A 14,590-nucleotide genomic window follows, 5' to 3' on the forward strand; every position below is an offset into this window, starting at 1 on the left:
ACAGACCGCATGAGAGAGGAAAGTACACGACACATAGAAGAGAGGGATAGAGACAGTTCATGAAAGTGCCCCTTATCTACTTTGAAGAACTAATCAAATGATTTAGTCAGACAGCTCTGCAGCATGCTTTGTCAGGCTAGCCTAGCTAAATAGGATGACTAAAGACAGTATGGGGAGCAGAGATAACGTTGTCTGGCTGGTTGTCTGCAACTGCCTGAGCAGAGATAAGATGATGACTTTTAAGGAATCAAAAATAACAGTCATCAAATAAAAACAAAGTAATATACACAACTGAAATAAAAACAAAGTAATATACACAACTGAAATAAAAACAAAGTAATATACACAACTGAAATATTTACTGATTTCATAGTAATATCCTATTTTTCTATTGTCTACCCAATGTGGACCCGACGGAGACAATGGAATATTTTCTATGTTTTGGCAATTGAATGTTCAAAATTTTTGGCTTTGGAATTACCATTAAAAAGCTGTAAAAGTATTTTAATGTCATTATTTCATAATGCGTTGAATGTTTTAAAAAAATAATCGAAAACGAAAACCGAGATTATTTTTTTATAATCGAACCGAAACCGAGCCGACCTCAAAAAGCACTAATCGCTCAGCACTAAAAGCTGTATTGGCATAATTTTACATGTCAGAACTATTAACTGCAACTGATAACAGTAGCCAAAAGTGCAACAGCAATGGCATGTTATCTTATCAACATTTTATGAATCAATTCAAAATGGCCATCAAATGTTTTGAAATGAATTTCTCTTTTGAAATCGACATGTCCAATGTAGCACCAATACCACAGAGCATGGCAGAGGCTCTACACCCTCAATAACATCTGCTAAACACATATGTGGCGCAGTGGTCTAAGGCACTGAATCGCAGTGCTAACTGTGCCACTAGAGATCCTGGTTCGTATCCAGGCTCTGTCGTAGCCGGCCGCGACCGGGAGACCCATGGGGCGGCGCACAATTGGCCCAGCGTCGTCCAGGGTAGGGGAGGGAATGGCCGGCAGGGATGTAGCTCAGTTGGTAGAGTATGGCGTTTGTAACGCCAGGGTTGTGGGTCCGATTCCCACGGGGGGCCAGTATGAAAAATATAAAAAATAATGTATGCACTCACTAACTGTAAGTCGCTCTGGATAAGAGCGTCTGCTAAATGACTAAAATGTAAAAATGTACAATTTGATTTGATAAAGGGTTAAATAGTGCAGGCCAGGGCCCACCCACCTGTGTCTGCACCAGAGGCTGTACTGTGCCATTCTCTTGGCTCTGTACACTATTGTTTTCTTTCCCTCCCAATCCCCCGGCCTCTCCCTACATTTTCCCCCTCTGTTTCTCTACCTGCACTGGTTTTTCTTGTTCCTGGGAAAAAGTGGGATGAAGTGTTGAATAGTTGTTGAATTGTCCTCAGTAATTTTTTTCAAAACATGATACATCAAAAAATATCAATGTCGGGCATAGATGGAATGCATTATGTAAATCAATGCGTTATCTACAGTGGGGAAAAAAACTATTTAGTCAGCCACCAATTGTGCAAGTTCTCCCACTTAAAAAGATGAGAGAGGCCTGTAATTTTCATCATAGGTACACGTCAACTATGACAGACAAATTTAGAAAACAAAATCCAGAAAATCACATTGTAGGATTTTTTATGAATTTATTTGCAAATTATGGTGGAAAATAAGTATTTGGTCACCTATAAACAAGCAAGATTTCTGGCTCTCACAGACCTGTAACTTCTTCTTTAAGAGGCTCCTCTGTCCTCCACTCGTTACCTGTATTAATGGCACCTGTTTGAACTTGTTATCAGTATAAAAGACACCTGTCCACAACCTCAAACAGTCACACTCCAAACTCCACTATGGCCAAGACCAAAGAGCTGTCAAAGGACACCAGAAACAAAATTGTATACCTGCAACAGGCTGGGAAGACTGAATCTGCAATAGGTAAGCAGCTTGGTTTGAAGAAATCAACTGTGGGAGCAATTATTAGGAAATGGAAGACATACAAGACCACTGATAATCTCCCTCGATCTGAGGCTCCACGCAAGATCTCACCCCGTGGGGTCAAAATGATCACAAGAACGGTGAGCAAAAATCCCAGAACCACACGGGGGGACCTAGTGAATGACCTGCAGAGAGCTGGGACCAAAGTAACAAAGCCTACCATCAGTAACACACTACGCCGCCAGAGACTCAAATCCTGCTGCGCCAGACGTGTCCCCCTGCTTAAGCCAGTACATGTCCAGGCCCGTCTGAAGTGTGCTAGAGTGCATTTGGATGATCCAGAAGAGGATTGGGAGAATGTCATATGATCAGATGAAACCAAAACTTTTTGGTAAAAACTCAACTCGTTGTGTTTGGAGGACAAAGAATGCTGAGTTGCATCCAAAGAACACCATACCTACTGTGAAGCATGGGGGTGGAAACATCATGCTTTGGGGCTGTTTTTCTGCAAAGGGACCAGGACGACTGATCCGTGTAAAGGAAAGAATGAATGGGGCCATGTATCGTGAATTTTTAAGTGAAAACCTCCTTCCATCAGCAAGGGCATTGAAGATGAAACGTGGCTGGGTCTTTCAGCATGACAATGATCCCAAACACACCGCCCGGGCAACGAAGGAGTGGCTTCGTAAGAAGCATTTCAAGGTCCTGGAGTGGCCTAGCCAGTCTCCAGATCTCAACCCCATAGAACATCTTTGGAGGGAGTTGAAAGTCCGTGTTGCCCAGCGACAGCCCCAAAACATCACTGCTCTAGAGGAGATCTGCATGGAGGAATGGGCCAAAATTGGGCCAGCAACAGTGTGTGAAAACCTTGTGAAGACTTACAGAAAACGTTTGACCTGTGTCATTGCCAACAAAGGGTATATAACAAAGTATTGAGAAACTTTTGTTATTGACCAAATACTTATTTTCCACCATAATTTGCAAATAAATTCATTAAAAATCCTACAATGTGATTTTCTGGATTATTTTTTCTCATTTTGTCTGTCATAGTTGACATGTACCTATGATGAAAATTACAGGCCTCTCTCATCTTTTTAAGTGGGAGAACTTGCACAATTGGTGGCTGACTAAATACTTTTTTTCCCCACTGTATGCCTCTTATAATTGGCCTAATCCTGTTTTTTTTTCTTCTCTCCATTGAATTGTAATTTCCAGAGTCCAACAACAAGCCCTAAGCTGACAATTAGATACGTGCTGCCTCAGGTCCTCAATGTTACCCTATACAGTATTTCTATAAGATTTAAAACCTTCTTTTCATCTGGTTTATGTGTAATTATGACCATTCAAACACCCAGTTTTTCAAAAACCAAGTCAATCAGAATATGTTCCTGATAGTTTATAGTACCTATAGGTATCTAATAGAGGTCTGTCATTGTTTCTCTCTCTGCAGTGTGAGAGGAAAGAAGAGATCATTGAGAAGATCAAACTGCTCGACCTCGAGAAGCAGGCAGCCATCGTCTCCCACATTCAAGAGGTGAGTAGTGCAGGTGTAGGTGTGTGCACGTCAAAGCAGGCACACATGTTCATGCGCATTAGCCCTTCCTTTAATATAGTGATTATTCTTCTCACATTATCTTCAGATACACTAGAAAATACAGATTAAAATTAGGCGTCTGGCTAAATCTGGCACATTTACAGAAATATTGATTTATGTGCACTGTCCCTGTCAAATGTATCTAATAAAGTAAAGACACAAACAGGTATTAATCCTAGGCCTACACTCCCACAGTATGGCATTTCTATTGACATTTAGACAATGTTCATGTTCATGCATGTCAATCCACTTTTTTATAGTGAATCTTTTTCTCACATTATGTACTGTGAGTCATCATATACTGGCACATTCAAGTCTTATTTCTAGGGCTACAGTAATGTATTTATTTAGACAATATGTTGCACTGCACAGCTGCAGAAATACAAGATAGCGCTTTGTAGTTATATTGTCTGTCTACCCCTTCAGGTGACCCATAACCAGGAGAATGTGTTGGACCTGCAGTGGCTGGAGTTGCCAGACATGCCCCCTGAGGAGCTGGACCCCCTGTCCAGGAACATGGCCCTGCACCTCCGCAAACTCATAGATGAAAGAGATGAATGTGCAGAGGTTGGTATCAAAGACAGTCTGAAACACACCCAATTACAACTTTTAAAATCAACTGTATTACTCACAATACCTTTAAAAGTAAAAAATACATCTGTACATGATATGTACCTAATGGATTTATGTCTGTCATTCAGACTTGATTTGTGTTCTTTTTACACACAGCCAATAGACTGACAGTGTTCTTCTCCACCCTCCTCCAGGCGATCGTGGAGCTGACCCAGGAGAGGGACTACCTCCAGTCCCAGCAGCCCTCTAACCACCTGGGTTACCCCAACCCTGAGAGGACCGACCTAGGCCTGGGCGGACCTATCTCCTGGCTGTCCAAAGAGGACCGGCAGCATCTGGCTGTGGAGCTGGCTGACACTAAAGCCAAACTGAGACGCTCGCGACAGGAACTGTGAGTCACAAGGAAATCTCTACCATGGCAGGCTACAGTTAGATGCTAGAGGCTAGATTTAGGGATATTTTGGCATTTAATATATTTATTTTATTGAGACAAAGTATTTACAAGATGTGCTTGAGGCTAGAAAAAAGATTTTAGCATTTCATATATTTTATTTAGACAAATTATTTTCCAAGATTTTAGCTTCCGTATTACTAGAAGCCCTCTCTAATTACAATGTAGATATGTCAACATGTTATGTCTGAACAAATTGATTTGCCAACCAAATGTGTGCTGTGTCTCTCCCAGGGAGGAGAAGGCTGAGCAGCTGGTGGATACCAAACATGAGGTGGAGAGGCTGGATCTAGAGATGCAGAAACTCAAGCAGGAGGTGCAGATTTCCTCTTTCACTTTGGCTTTCATGTGTCCCCCTCACACTCTCCCCCTCTCTCTTCCCCTCACTCTCTCTGCTTGTTTATCTCCCCCTCACATTCTCCCTCTGTTTCTTTCCCTCTTACTCTCTCCCACAGTTTCTCTTACTCACAAACATGCACTGAGACCCAACTTTCCCTTCTTTTTCCAGTCAGGAAAAATGGTTCCCAGACATTTCAAATCTTGACCACAAATTACATGCTAGAAAGCATAGAATATTTATTCTGTCTTCAGAATATTCACAGTAGGGCAAGGTTTTAGCTGCTCTCACATTACAAAAGCCAGTACCATTTTAAGATATTCCCATGAGACCAGCACATTCTAAAATAGAAAGATTTCATTTTGTCATAACCTCACTGCAGATCACATCTAGTCCATAGTGTTGTTTGTGTGCCCTGCGGAGTCAGCTCCATAGTGTGTGTTTGTGACCTGTGCAGAACATGCAGTTACTTGCAGAGGCGCGGTCAGTGCGTGCGTACAGGGATGAAGTGGACGCTCTAAGGGAGAAGGCAGCCAAGGTGGACAGACTGGACACAGAGTTGAGCCGCTGCATGGAGAGGCTACACGACGTCCACTTCTACAAGACACGAGTCGAGGTGATTCACACTGAACATTTCATTTAATTGAATTGAATAAATGTTGTGACTCACCATCAATTGAATGACACTTGAAATCAAATAATACTGTACATTAAAGGAAAATAACCTGGTGAAGGAATTTGACAAAACAAATTGGTTTTAATAAAGTATCAAATATCTTCAGCGTAGTCCACTGTTCATGCGCCTTTGTTTGAAAGGGACAACACATTTTTCTCACCTGTCAACACACATCCACATGTTTAGCCAATCTCACCTGTCAACACACATCCACATGTTTAGCCAATCTCACCTGTCAACACACATCCACATGTTTAGCCAATCTCATCTGTCAACACACATCCACATGTTTAGCCAATCTCATCTGTCAAGACGCATTAGACACACTCTGAGTACAGGATGAGGGGATTGGTGGCGCACATTAAGACCCATAAGAACCATGATCCTTAGCAGCACGTCTTTCATGTTTCTGGGTCAAATCAGTACTACAACATTGACTACAACCCCTGCTGTCTCTTTCACAGGGGAACAGTGGCATCTCCTGATCAGCAGAATGACCAGGCCCAGGGTTTTATGGGTTTGTCCAGGCACGGGTCTCCACAGCTGTCAGTGGCAGGCCGCTGAATCACTATGTCCCTCTGTCTCCATCTCAGCCTCTGACTCATTATATTTCACACTCTCCATCTTACTGTGTGCGTTTTTGAGATTGACTACATTGCAGTGGAATCACTGATCTACAAATCACCTTGCATCCCCAATTAACTACTCATTATGTGATCAAGATTAGCAAATCTGCACAGCGTCTTGCTCAGGCCGATCCCCTCAAACACGCTGTATATGTCCATCTGTCTCCATCTCACTGTGTGTCTGTCTGTATTATATGTGTCTACAGGAGCTGAGAGAAGATAACGCCACTCTGATGGAGACCAGAACCCTGCTGGAGGAACAGCTGGGAGCCTCCAGGGAGCGCTGTGACAAACTACATGAGCTGGAGAAGGAGAACCTGCAGCTGCGCTCCAAACTACACGACGTGGAGATGGTGAGAAAATTGAACCCGGTGTCTATCAATGACTGGATCACGCGGTCTGTGTATGTCTTTACCCTTTTGACAAAACTGAGTTACACATCCACCGTAATTGCTGGAAAAGAAGATGTAACAAGAAAGTATCTGAACACTAACACAATATGGTCAGGGTTGGCACAATAGTGTGAAAAGGGTATGTGTGTGCACTGTTGTGTGTGTCTGACCCACTCTGCTGTCCCTCCTCAGGACCGGGACACAGATAAGATGCGCCTGGAGGAGTTGACAGAAGAGAACATGCTGCTGGAGATCTCTCAGAAACAGAGCATGAACGAGTCTGCCCACCTGGGCTGGGAACTGGAGCAGCTGGCCAAGAACAGCGACAAAAATGACAGTAAGGACACACACACACACATTACATTGAGCTCATATTAATCATCTTCCATTAGCTGTTGATGGAGATTTTGGACGCAAAAGGGCTGAAAATACAGACTTCATATATTTTGGCCGTAGTGTTGAAGATAATATTTCACTCTGTGATGGCATCTGGCTAAGTTTTACATTCATCACAAAGCAGTGCTCACTCCTCTGTCAACACACTGTATACAAACCTACACAGTGTGCCACTACCATGATCACATGCACAGAACATCTCCAAATACAAGATACTAGACAGTTTTTTAAATAGGAGAAAATGTATTCACAAACAGAACTGAACAAGCACCCCTCTCTCCCCCCCCCCCCTGTGCAGCGCGCAAGTCGTTTGTGTTTGAGCTGAACGAGTCTGCATCGAGCCGTCTGCTGAAGCTGGAGAAGGAGAACCAGGGTCTGAAGAGCACCATCCAGGAGCTCAGAGAGGCTTCACAAAGTCAGGAGGAGGGCCGGCCACACGCCATGGAGTTGGAGAGAGAGAACCAGGGCCTCAGCAAGAAGGTACTGTACACATGCACTGATTTGCACACATACTCACACACAGACAGATTCTCATACATGCAAAATCACCAACTCTGACGCACACAGATGGACGCACTTCCCTTGAATACAGAAAGGAAGCATGCAGACAGTACTTTATGCTGGTCCCACATGCTTTATAGAATGGCAGTCTGTGTGTTGTGGCATAATATGCTGTTCCCACATATGCCCTATATAGATAGTCAGCAGAATGCATTGCAGTATGTATTGTAGTGCAGTTAAATTAAAGAATGCAGGTGGGAGCAGAGCAGCATATACTGAGTGCAATCTTTCTTTCTCTATTCATCGTATTTGTCATTGTCCCAGCACCGGTGGGAATGTTTTGAATGTACATATCTCTCACACATACTTCTGACATATTGTGCTTTCATATTTATGATGATTGATGAATTTAATCAATTTAGTGTCTGTGGTTTCTATCATGATTGTCATCCATTTTGTGTCTGCTGTTTCTTCTATAGCTGGAGCGTATGCAGACCCTGCTGGACCAGGAGAAGCAGACCACCCAGGACATGGAGGGTTTGGGAGAAGACCTTCTCAAAGACAAGCAGGAACTGGAGAAGACTGTGGAGACACTGCAGGCAGACAAGAATAGACAGGTACAAACTGTACTACTACCTTTACACATGCTAAATGCACCATTTCATGGCCCGGAGGAAAACTTCAGGGTCCTAACCGTGTCTGTGTCACGTTGTCATCAGTGGTCCCTCTTACGTCCTCGTTATCCCACCTGACTGTCTTTATGTGTTCCCCAGATCTCCGAGCTGGAGCAGGAGAAGGAGCACCTGAGCCAGGCGGTGAGCTCCCTGCGTCAGCGCGCCCAGATCGACAGCGAGGCCCAAGTCAGGGAGGTGGAGACCGAGAACCACGTCCTCCACCAGACCATCACCGACACAGGGTCCAAGCTGGCCCGGCTAGAGGCCCAGGGCAGGCAGGCCACCAAGGAGCTGGAGACACTGAGGGAGAGGGGGGAGGAGCTGGAGAGGGATAAAACACGTCTGGAGAGGAGCAAGGAGCAGCTGCAAAGAGAGGTGAGGCAGGTCTTGTACTTGTTTTGCCGATTATTTGCAGTTATTTTTGAAAAATGTTTTACTTGCAGTGATTGTGAGTTGCAATCAGTGCATTCAACTTAGGTAGTTAAAACAACTACATATCACAATCATTGCAACATGACTGAACTGTAAATGTAAATGTAGGTGGCCTCCCTGAAGATCACATGTGACAGGGCTGAGGCCCTGGAGAGAGACAACACCAGCCTGGAGCAGGACAACCGGAGGCTGAAGAAGCAGGCGGATACGGCCCAGAACGTGAGCCTGCGCCTCGCCACGCTGGAGAATGACCACAGCCTCTTGGACGAGGAGAACCTGGAGCTCCGCCGCACCGTGGAGTCCCTCCGGCCAGCCGCCGTGCGCCTGGCCCAGCTCCAACAAGAGAACGGGGAGCTGGAGAGGGAGAGGGAGGATCTGACCCACTCCGTGGAGGCGCTGCGGTCCCAGGGGAAGAGGGCGGAGCGGCTGGAGCTGAGCGTCAGCAGCCTGGGCCAGGAGAACCAGAGGCTCCAGCAGAGCCTGAACAACAGCTCCACTAAGATCCAGGGGCTGGTGAGGGAGCTGAAGCAGGCAGAGACAGAGACTGGGGGGCTGAGACGGGAGCTGGAGGAGGTGCGCCTGGCGGGGAAATGCCTGGAGGCGGTGGAGAAGGAGAAGAGGGGGCTGGAACAGGAGCTGGGCCAGTCAGAGAAGGTACGTCTGTGTGTGTATGTTACATGTATACTGTAGTTGTTGAGTATTATGCACTTCTAGCTGCACAATGAATTTCCCTGATGGGATAATACAAATGTATATACACTGAATTGAACTGAATTTTATTGATTTTAAGGAGAGGAAGCAGCTGGAGAAGGAGGCGCGGAGGTTGTGGCAGCAGCTGGAAGTGAAGGGGGGGGTGCTGGAGGAGAGCGCTCTAAAGTTGGCCTCCTTGGAGAAGGAGGGCATCACCAAGGAGAAGGAGCTGGAGAGGTTAAAGGAGGTGGCTGGGAAGGTCAAACAGCTGGAGAGGGAGAACAAGGAGTTGCAGAAACAGGCCACCATTGACAAGAGGACCCTGGCCACACTCCGAGAGGTATGTATGGGGAAGAGGTTGGAGGATAATGTACAGAAGGTTGAAGTGATAGGTGTACAATACTAGGGTTGAATGTTTTCAAATGTATTTTACAAATGTTACAGCCCAAGAATAAATCCCTTTTTTCCCTGTGTATTCCGGTATTTCACACCCAAACCAGATGTGTCACTCAAATATACAGTAGGGGAAAAAAGTATTTAGTCAGCCACCAATTGTGCAAGTTCTCCCACTTAAAAAGATGAGAGAGGCCTGTAATTTTCATCATAGGAACACGTCAACTATGACAGACAAATTGAGAAAAAAAATCCAGAAGATCACATTGTAGGATTTTTTATGAATTTATTTGCAAATTATGGTGGAAAATAAGTATTTGGTCACCTACAAACAAGCAAGATTTCTGGCTCTCACAGACCTGTAACTTCTTCTTTAAGAGGCTCCTCTGTCCTCCACTTGTTACCTGTATTAATGGCACCTGTTTGAACTTGTTATCAGTATAAAAGACACCTGTCCACAACCTCAAACAGTCACACTCCAAACTCCACTATGGCCAAGACCAAAGAGCTGTCAAAGGACACCAGAAACAAAATTGTAGACCTGCACCAGGCTGGGAAGACTGAATCTGCAATAGGTAAGCAGCTTGGTTTGAAGAAATCAACTGTGGGAGCAATTATTAGGAAATGGAAGACATACAAGACCACTGATAATCTCCCTCGATCTGGGGCTCCACGCAAGATCTCACCCTGTGGGGTCAAAATGATCACAACCACACGGGGGGACCTAGTGAATAACCTGCAGAGAGCTGGGACCGAAGTAACAAAGCCTACCATCAGTAACACACTACGCCGCCAGGGACTCAAATCCTGCAGTGCCAGATGTGTCCCCCTGCTTAAGCCAGTACATGTCCAGGCCCATCTGAAGTTTGCTAGAGTGCATTTGGATGATCCAGAAGAGGATTGGGAGAATGTCATATGGTCAGATGAAACCAAAATATAACTTTTTGGTAAAAACTCAACTCGTCGTGTTTGGAGGACAAAGAATGCTGAGTTGCATCCAAAGAACAACATAACTACTGTGAAGCATGGGGGTGGAAACGTCATGCTTTGGGGCTGTTTTTCTGCAAAGGGACCAGGACGACTGATCCGTGTAAAGGAAAGAATGAATGGGGCCATGTATCGTGAGATTTTGAGTGAAAACCTCCTTCCATCAGCAAGGGCATTGAAGATGAAATGTGGCTGGGTCTTTCAGCATGACAATGATCCCAAACACACCGCCCGGGCAATGAAGGAGTGGCTTCGTAAGAAGCATTTCAAGGTCCTGGAGTGGCCTAGCCAGTCCCAGATCTCAACCCCATAGAAAATCTTTGGAGGGAGTTGAAAGTCCGTGTTGCCCAGCGACAGCCCCAAAACATCACTGCTCTAGAGGAGATCTGCATGGAGGAATGGGCCAAAATACCAGCAACAGTGTGTGAAAACCTTGTGAAGACTTACAGAAAACGTTTGACCTGTGTCATTGCCAACAAAGGGTATATAACAAAGTATTGAGAAACTTTTGTTATTGACCAAATACTTATTTTCCACCATAATTTGCAAATAAATTCATAAGAAATCCTACAATGTGATTTTTAGGATTTTTTTTTCTCATTTTGTCTGTGTACCTATGATGAAAATTACAGGCCTCTCTCATCTTTTTAAGTGGGAGAACTTGCACAATTGGTGGCTGACTAAATACTTTTTTCCCCCACTGCACTACCTGAGCCTGATGAGCCATACATTAAAGACATTGTATGAGCCCAAGCCCAATATAGCCCATATGATTGAGCTGTTATCCAATAGGCTACATAGCCTATGATATACACTGAGTGTACAAAACATTAAGAACACCTTCGTAATATTGATTTGTACCTCAGACCATGAGAAACAAGATTCTCTGGTCTGATGAAACCAAAATTGAACTCTTTGGACTGTGTTTCCCGGGTGGATTACACAGGGAAAAGTGCCCTCTTCCTGAATGCACTGCATTCGGAAAGTATTCAGACCCCTTCCCTTTTTCCACATTTTGTTACGTTACAACCTTATTCTAAAATTGATGAGGAAAACAACGATATAATCAATCTACACACAATACCCCATAATGACAAAGTGAAAACATGTTTTTAGAAATTTTTGCAAATTTAATAATAAAATGTAAAAAACGTATATACAGACCTGGTACCGACGAACCTGACGTTTCTACTTGTAGAATCGCAATGCTCGTCAGTTGCCGAGAACTTGACTTTGAGCCAATCAGAGAGCACAAACCTCCACCTGGGGAAGCCCTTACAAAAAAAGATTGCGGTTTTGAAACTGCAGTTAAAGTGCAGTAACTGCAGTCGACTGTGGTATTTTGGATGCAGTAATTGCAGCATACTGCAGTTATACTGCACTCTGACTGCAATCTTTTTTCGTAAGGGAGCCGACAGAAGTGACAAGAATTTTTCAAAAAGAGTGCACTTTTCCCACCCCTTTTTCATCAGAATTGTAACTACAACAATAAAGCTGCATAATAAACAACATTCTAGAGCAGATCTTTACATCTTTTACATCTAGCTAAGGAGTTTTGTGCTTGAAGGATTTTTCTGTATGGTTCAGTTTGATAATAAGCACCTGCTCGTTAGTTAGCTAGCTAATGTTAGCTTGCTAACTGAGCTAGGCAGTCACACACACTTCGTATGAAATGAATGGGGTGTTAGGTGCAGCACAATGCACACAACACTAAATGCTTTACCAAGCTAGCTATCTACCGTTAGCAAGATGATGAAGATGTCATTTAATTCACTATCCCATGCTGCCAGTTTGCTTGCTAGCTAATGTTAGATAAACGGTTAGCATCGCCATTTAGCACAACATAGCTAGCTAGTCCACCGATGCTCAACAGCTAACAGGCAGCTGCTTCAGTCAAAAACAAATCATTGTGATTTCATTTTAATGTTGCTAGATATCTAGTTGTGGCCATGTGGTTAGTATCAACAAGGGCTTACTACAAATTATTGCTAGTTAGCTTACATTAGCTACAGCAGGCACAAGCCAAACAAGCTACTGCCACCTTGTGGGCCGGAGTATTCAACGAAGCAAATCGGAGGTAAAACTCTTCTATATGAACAACGACAAGTTAACTGCCGACACTCTGGACAGAGGTGCTAAGTACCTATCGCCAGTCAAATTTCTCTGTGTGTCTGACCCTTAAAACTGTTTTGGTAGACAGGTCAATAGAGTCAGGGTTTCATTGTGTGTGTTCTGTCCTGTCCAGGACCTGGTGAATGAGAAGCTGAAGGTGCAGCAGCAGTGGAACGAGTTGGAGACACTGAGCAACGAGCTGGAGAAGATCGGCCTCAACAGAGAGAAACTACTGCAGGAGAAGAACAGCTGTGAAGACAAGTAAGAGGCTTTACACTACATCTACCAGCATGCATCCTCCCTCATCACACTACCAGATTTTATACAATACATCTAACACAGTGGCGGTCAGTGCCGTTTAAGATGAGGGAGGATTTTATTTTTTATGAGCATGGCCTTATTTCTATTACAGCAAATTGGATGACTGTCATTCATATTCCATTCACCCAGTTCAATGTAACAGCGATAGGTTTAGGATACTACATGATACTTGAATTGTCCTTATACCCATCGTGAGGTTGCTACAACCTAGCCTATGAATGAAAGTCTACAACGTAGTTGCACACAGGTAGAGAGAAACATTTGAGGTGACACATGGACCGCCTTGCACACTCTTGCCTGCATCTAGCTGATATAGGGTGTAATCATTAGTCCAACAGTTGCAAACGAGAGTTTCTGTTGGACAAATTCAGGTATGTTTATCCCCGTTTTGTTCCGTTAGCTTCCGTTTAAGAAACTTTTTTCAATAGAATCGTCGGAATGAATACACCCCTGATCACACGTTAACACAGTTCACTTTCATAGCAGCCACGTTGTATTCCTTCTCGCATCAATGTGCTCTCTCTCCTACTCATCTTTTCCCTTCGCTTGTGGACTTCAGTGCAGAACACATCAGCTGTATCTGACCAGGCAACAAAAAAAACTTTCCAAGCCAAACCATATCATAAACGCTACACACAGCCTACATCGTTGTCACCATATTAGCTAAAGTCACGTCATAGTCAACATAGCTAATAGAACTAATGTGTTAGTAAACCCGCTACAATCATGCAGTAACGTTAGTGTATAGTCAGTAAGCAGTTTAGCACTTACACCGGTGGGCCCCGGTGGCAATAAATTAGTAAAACCAAAAGCTTACCTTGACTTGGAAGAGGTCCAGTGTTGTGGTGTTTAGTCATAGCCAGCTAGCTAACGTAGCATCCTTCTGTTTGAGCAGGGTGTTTGAGTAGAGTGGAAGAAATTGATTTGTTCAAAATTCTTCAACTATTGTCTTGTTCTCTCTTTGAGTCAACTACTCATCACATAATAATAATAATATGCCATTTAGCAGACGCTTTTATCCAAAGCGACTTACAGTCATGCGTGCATACATTTTTGTGTATGGGTGGTCCCGGGGATCGAACCCACTACCTTGGCGTTACAAGCGCCGTGCTCTACCAGCTGAGCTACAGAGGACCCCATTTTATGCACTGCAGTGCTAGCTAGCTATAGCTTATGCTTTCAGTACTAGATTCATTCTCTGATCCTTTGATTGGGTGGACAACATGTCAGTTCATGCTGCAAGAGCTCTGATAGGATGGAGAACATCCTCTGGAAGTTGTCATAATTACTGTGTAAGTCTATGGAAGGGGGTGAGAACCATGAGCCTCCTAGGTTTTGTATTGAAGTCAATGTACCCAGAGGAGAACGGAAGCTAGCTGTCCTCCGGCTACACAATGGTGCTACCCTACAGAGTGCTGTTGAGGCTATTGTAGACCTTAATTGCAAAATAGTGTGTTTTAATCAATTATTTG

General features: G+C 44.0%; 1 protein-coding gene across 1 annotated transcript in view; it reads left to right on the forward strand.

Moving 5' to 3' along the window:
- Nucleotides 1-14,590, forward strand: part of LOC311102682 (protein Daple-like) — a 103,401-nt gene that overhangs the window by 59,342 nt on the left and 29,469 nt on the right. The window contains exons 6-18 of the mRNA XM_084144053.1: nt 3,414-3,497; nt 3,984-4,124; nt 4,325-4,521; nt 4,816-4,897; nt 5,376-5,534; nt 6,427-6,573; nt 6,805-6,949; nt 7,307-7,488; nt 7,989-8,126; nt 8,283-8,558; nt 8,724-9,269; nt 9,406-9,645; nt 12,931-13,058. Of these exons, the coding sequence (XP_084000179.1) occupies nt 3,414-3,497; nt 3,984-4,124; nt 4,325-4,521; nt 4,816-4,897; nt 5,376-5,534; nt 6,427-6,573; nt 6,805-6,949; nt 7,307-7,488; nt 7,989-8,126; nt 8,283-8,558; nt 8,724-9,269; nt 9,406-9,645; nt 12,931-13,058 (2,465 nt within the window). The remainder of the gene's footprint in view (nt 1-3,413; nt 3,498-3,983; nt 4,125-4,324; nt 4,522-4,815; nt 4,898-5,375; nt 5,535-6,426; nt 6,574-6,804; nt 6,950-7,306; nt 7,489-7,988; nt 8,127-8,282; nt 8,559-8,723; nt 9,270-9,405; nt 9,646-12,930; nt 13,059-14,590) is intronic.

Source organism: Coregonus lavaretus (genome assembly GCF_964263955.1).
Source record: "Coregonus lavaretus genome assembly, chromosome: 27".
Lineage (NCBI taxonomy): Eukaryota > Metazoa > Chordata > Actinopteri > Salmoniformes > Salmonidae > Coregonus > Coregonus lavaretus.